This window comes from Dipodomys ordii, unplaced genomic scaffold (genome assembly GCF_000151885.1).
Source record: "Dipodomys ordii isolate 6190 unplaced genomic scaffold, Dord_2.0 Scaffold166, whole genome shotgun sequence".
Lineage (NCBI taxonomy): Eukaryota > Metazoa > Chordata > Mammalia > Rodentia > Heteromyidae > Dipodomys > Dipodomys ordii.
In genome coordinates this window covers 885,902-891,034 of record NW_012267382.1, presented here as the reverse complement: position 1 = coordinate 891,034, position 5,133 = coordinate 885,902, and the positions used below count along the sequence as shown (strand labels likewise).

Sequence of the window (5,133 nt, the reverse complement as noted above, 5' to 3'; positions counted from 1 at the left end):
CCCTGCCTCTCAGCCCGCCCCCCCTGCCTCTCAGCCCGCCCCTCCTGACTCAGGACACCTTTCCTCCAGGACAAAATCATGATCTCTGAGGATGAAACCATCACAAACCATGGAGACACCAAGTGGTTGCCATACAAGACTCGTAGGTCCTCCACAGGCAGGCAGCAGGCGGATAGCACCTGGGGCCATCAGACAGAGACGCACCTTAGGGGAGGGGCAGAGCGAGGGGGTGCTGCGGGGGACAGAGCGGCATGTGGACAGACAGCCCCTCAGTACTCTGTCCTTGCAGACAACATCACCATCTTCAGACAGACCTCCACCCACCTCCAGATGGCCACCAGCTTCGGGCTGGAGCTGGTGATCCAGATGCAGCCGGTCTTCCAGGTGTACATCACCGTCAGTCCCCAATTCAGAGGCCAAACCAGAGGTGAGCCCCTGCCCACCGGCCTCTCCCAGGGCCGGCCGGGCCACCTCCATCCACCATGAGCAGGTGGGGAAAGGCCCTCCACCTACAGGACCCTGGAAGAGCTGCTCCTCCAGGCCAGGAACAACCTCTGACCGGGGCCCAGCGAGGCAGAGGGGGTCTGAGACCGAGGGGGGTACGGGAGGACAGGGGGGCTCAATCCTACGGCCCGGCTGGTTCAGGCCTCTGCGGCAACTTCAACGGGGACACGACCGACGACTTCACCACCAGCGCGGGCCTGGGTGAAGGCACGGCCTCTCTCTTCGTGGACTCCTGGCGAGCAGGGAACTGTCCGACCGCCCTGGAGCGCGAGACGGACCCCTGTTCCATGAGCCAGCTCAACAGTGAGTGCCGCGCTGCCCCTCGCCGCGCAGGCCCCGAGCGCAGAGGGGACAGGAGACCCAGAGCTGGCCCTGTCGCCCACAGAGGTGTGTGCGGAGACCCACTGCTCCATGCTGCTGAGGAAGGGGAGCGTGTTCGAGAAGTGCCACACAGCGGTGAACCCCCAGCCCTTCTATAAGGTGGGGCTCGCAGGCATCGGCCGGGGTGGGGTGGGGGGCGTTCCACACCTGGGTTCCGGAAGCTGGGACGCCACCAGGGTGGGTGGGAGCCCACGGCTCCCTGGCCCAAGGACGGCAGGTGTCCACGGCCGGCTTCTCCTGCAGAGGTGCGTGTACCAGGCTTGCAACTACGAGGAAACCTTTCCGCACATCTGCGCCGCCCTGGGGGCCTACGCCCAGGCCTGCTCCTCCCGAGGGGTCCTGCTCTGGGGCTGGAGAAGCAGCGTGGACAACTGCAGTGAGTGCCAGGCGCAGCGGGGAGGGGCGGTGGGATGCGGGGCTCGGGCCATAGGAGCAGCCAGGAGGGAGCGCGGCGCCACGCTCCAGCCCCCTCCGACTGCTTGTCCGAGGCCCACCCTCCTTTCCCACAGCTGTCCCTTGTTCCGGGAACCGCACCTTCAGCTACAACAGCACGGCGTGTGACCGTACCTGCTTGTCTCTGTCGGACCGCACGGCAGAGTGCCACTCCAGCTCCGTGCCGGTGGATGGCTGTAACTGCCCCGAGGGCACCTACCTGAACCACAAGGCTGAGTGTGTCCGCAAGGCCCAGTGCCCCTGCCTGCTGGACGGCTCCAAGTTTGTCCTGGCTGACCAGTCCACCATCATCAATGGGGCCATCTGGTGAGGCTGGGCGCTGGGCAATCCAGGCGGCATGCCGGCAGGGCAGGGGTGGCGCCCACAGGTGGCTCACAGGCTTCTCCCTCACAGCTACTGCACCAACGGACGGCTGAGCTGTCCACGGCAGCAGGAGATGTTCTTGGGTATGTACCCACGTGGCCTGTCCACGGCCCGCGCGGGCTGGCCGGCGGGCCCCATTCCTCAGACTTCTCCAGCTCTCCATTCTCCCTCTCCCTCCCCACAGCATCCTGCATGGCCCCCAAGACATTCCAGTCCTGCAGCCAGTCCTCAGAGGACAAGTTTGGAGCCGCCTGTGCCCCCACGTGTCAGATGCTGGCCACGGGCAGCACATGTGTAAGGGGCAAGCGGGACTGGCTTTCTGGGCACCACATGGCCTCCAAAAACACACGGGGCTGGCACTGCTCCCTTCCCTCCACCTGTCTGTCTGTCCCAGCGGCTGGCACCAGGTGGGAGGTCAAAAGGTCCACAGCGGCTCCGGGACTGGGCTGCGAGGGGTCGGGGCTTGTCTGTGGGGCTCTGAGGGACATGGCTGGCCTCCGGCCTGAGCACTACTGCCGTCCGTGCGGAGGTCCAGCCAGGCATGCACCCTTCCCCGAGGGGGTGGCTTTGCTGTCCCGAGGCTGAGAGCAGGCTAGACAGAGGGACCGGGCCTTAGTGCTGTGGTCTCTGAGCCCAGGGTTGGGCAGCAACAGGCCGAGCCACCCCCCAGGAGCCCGAGCCCACCTCTCCCCGCAGGTGCCAACCAAGTGCGAACCCGGCTGCGTCTGCGCCAAGGGGCTCTATGAGAACCCCCAGGGGCAGTGCGTACCCCCGGAAGAGTGCCCGTGTGAGTACGCAGGGACCTCCTACCCCGGGGGAGCCGAGCTCCACACGGACTGCAAGACCTGGTAAGGACTCGCTCCCCCAGGCCCGGGGCCCGGGCTGCCTGGGCGGGGCACCTGGAGGTGGGGTGTCTGGAGGTGGAGAGTAGGCCCCCAGGAACTTAGGACAAACCTCACGTATGACACACACACACACACACACACACACACACACACACGCGCCCGTACCCTCGCCCAGCACCTGCTCACAGGGGAAGTGGACCTGTCAGCAAAACGCCCACTGCTCGGCCACCTGCGTCCTCTACGGCGAGGGTCACATGATCACTTTTGATGGACAGCGATTCGTGTTTGATGGCAACTGCGAGTACATCCTGACCACAGTAAGTGCCAGGCCAGGGGAGAGGCCGGGGTCGTGATACCACAGTCAGTGCCAGGAGAGAGGCCGGGGTCGTGATACCACAGTCAGTGCCAGGAGAGAGGCCGGGGTCGTGATACAAGTCAGTGCCAGGGGAGAGGGCAGAGGTCATGGTACCACAGTCAGTGCCAGGGGAGAGGGCAGAGGTCATGGTACCACAGTCAGTGCCAGGGGAGAGGCCGGGGTCGTGATACCACAGTCAGTGTCAGGAGAGAGGCCGGGGTTGTGATACCACAGTCAGTGTCAGGAGAGAGGGCAGAGGTCATGGTACCACAGTCAGTGCCAGGGGAGAGGCCGGGGTCATGATACCACAGTCAGTGTCAGGAGAGAGGCATGATACCACAGTCAGTGTCAGGAGAGAGGCCGGGGTTGTGATACCACAGTCAGTGTCAGGAGAGAGGGCAGAGGTCATGGTACCACAGTCAGTGTCAGGAGAGAGGGCAGAGGTCATGGTACCACAGTCAGTGTCAGGAAAGAGGCCAGGGGTCGTGATACCAGTCAGTGTCAGGAGAGAGGCCGGGGGTCATGGCACCAATCAGTGCCAGGAGAGAGGGTGGAGGTCATGGTACCACAGTCAGTGTCAGGAGAGAGGCCAGGGGTCGTGATACCAGTCAGTGCCAGGAGAGAGGGCAGAGGTCATGGTACCACAGTCAGTGCCAGGAGAGAGGGCGGAGGTCATGGCACCAGCCAATCCAGGAGAGAGGCCAGGGGTCACAGTGGGTCTCAAGGCTGCTCGATGCTCCCGCCCCGCAGGATGGCTGTGGTGCCAACAGCTCACAGCCCACCCTCAAGATCCTGACAGAGAACGTCATCTGTGGGAACTCAGGCGTCACCTGCTCTCGGGCCATCAAGATCTCCGTGGGCGTGAGCAGCGGGCCTCGGGCAGCAGGGGCGGAGTCCTCGTCACACAGCTGGGCCAGCCCCCCTTCACCGTGGCCCTCTCCGCAAGCCCCCCCTTCCTCTGCATGAAGGGGCAGGAGGCGGGGTGCCAGACACCACCCAGCTCCTCCGCAGGAGGCCACGCCCTGTCCACACCCTCAGAACCCCACTCAGTGCCCCCGTGGGCCCCACATGGGTGCCTTGCTGGCCAGGGCTTCCTTAGGCACTGGGCACGGGAGAGGGGCCAGCCGTAGGGCAGCCGGCCCGGCCCTGCGGGAGGCTGACTGAGCCCTGCTCCCACAGGGCCTGTCCATCACCATGGCAGACAGGAATTTCACGGTCAGCGGACGGGAGCCCGCCGTGCACTTCCAGGTGAAGCCCAGCAACCTGAACCTCATTCTGGACCTGGGGATGCCTGGGAGGTTCAACCTGACCCTCATCTGGAACAAGCACATGAGCGTCTCCATCAAGATGTATCGCATCTCCCAGGTACCCGCGCGGCTTCCCCCCACCCCACCACCGCCACCTCCCAGGTACCCCGCCGCCCCGCTCCTTCCCCCCACCCGCCACCTCCCAGGTACCCACGCCGCTCCCCCCCCACCCGCCACCTCCCAGCCGGTGTGCCCCATGTGCCCCAGCCGGCAGCCCCATCCATCTCTGGGGAAGGACACAACGTGTAAAGGTGCACTCCCCCACCTGATGCCCCCCACACACAGGACCCGCTCTGTGGCTTGTGTGGCAACTACAACGGAAACATGAAGGACGACTTTGAGACGCGCACCCAGTACGTGGCACCCAGCGAGCTGGAGTTCGTGAACTCGTGGAAGGAGAATCCGCTGTGCGGGGACGCCAGCTACGTGGTGGACCCTTGCAGCATCAACACCTTCCGCCGCTCCTGGGCAGAACGCAAGTGCAGCATCATCAACAGCCAGAGCTTTGCTGCCTGCCACAGCAAGGTGGGTCCCGGAGCCCAGGCCAAGCCCGGGGGTGCCTGACCCCCCCTGAGCCCAGGCCCAAGCCTAGGGGTGCCTGACCCCCCCTGAGCCCAGGCCCAAGCCCGGGGGTGCCTGATCCCCCCGTGAGCCCAGGCCCAAGCCCGGGGGTGCCTGACCCCCCCGAGCCCAGGCCCAAGCCCGGGGGTGCCTGATCCCCCCCAGCCCAGGCCCAAGCCCTGGGGTGCCTGACCCCCCCGAGCCCAGGCCCAAGCCCGGGGGTGCCTGATCCCCCCGTGAGCCCAGGCCCAAGCCCGGGGGTACCTGACCCCCCCTGAGCCCAGGCCCAAGCCCGGGGGTGCCTGATCCCCCCTGAGCCCAGGCCCAAGCCCGGGGGTGCCTGATCCCCCCTGAGCCCAGGCCC

At 65.8% G+C, this 5,133-nt stretch overlaps 1 protein-coding gene across 1 annotated transcript in view; it reads left to right on the top strand.

The window, feature by feature from the left end:
* The window catches only part of Muc6 (mucin 6, oligomeric mucus/gel-forming), a 36,090-nt gene that overhangs the window by 22,948 nt on the left and 8,009 nt on the right, over positions 1-5,133 (top strand). Inside the window, exons 12-24 of the mRNA XM_013033353.1 lie at positions 70-142; positions 290-427; positions 646-807; positions 890-984; positions 1,129-1,261; positions 1,395-1,644; positions 1,732-1,784; positions 1,886-1,995; positions 2,398-2,549; positions 2,722-2,863; positions 3,652-3,762; positions 4,081-4,266; positions 4,494-4,733. Of these exons, the coding sequence (XP_012888807.1) occupies positions 70-142; positions 290-427; positions 646-807; positions 890-984; positions 1,129-1,261; positions 1,395-1,644; positions 1,732-1,784; positions 1,886-1,995; positions 2,398-2,549; positions 2,722-2,863; positions 3,652-3,762; positions 4,081-4,266; positions 4,494-4,733 (1,845 nt within the window). The remainder of the gene's footprint in view (positions 1-69; positions 143-289; positions 428-645; positions 808-889; positions 985-1,128; positions 1,262-1,394; positions 1,645-1,731; positions 1,785-1,885; positions 1,996-2,397; positions 2,550-2,721; positions 2,864-3,651; positions 3,763-4,080; positions 4,267-4,493; positions 4,734-5,133) is intronic.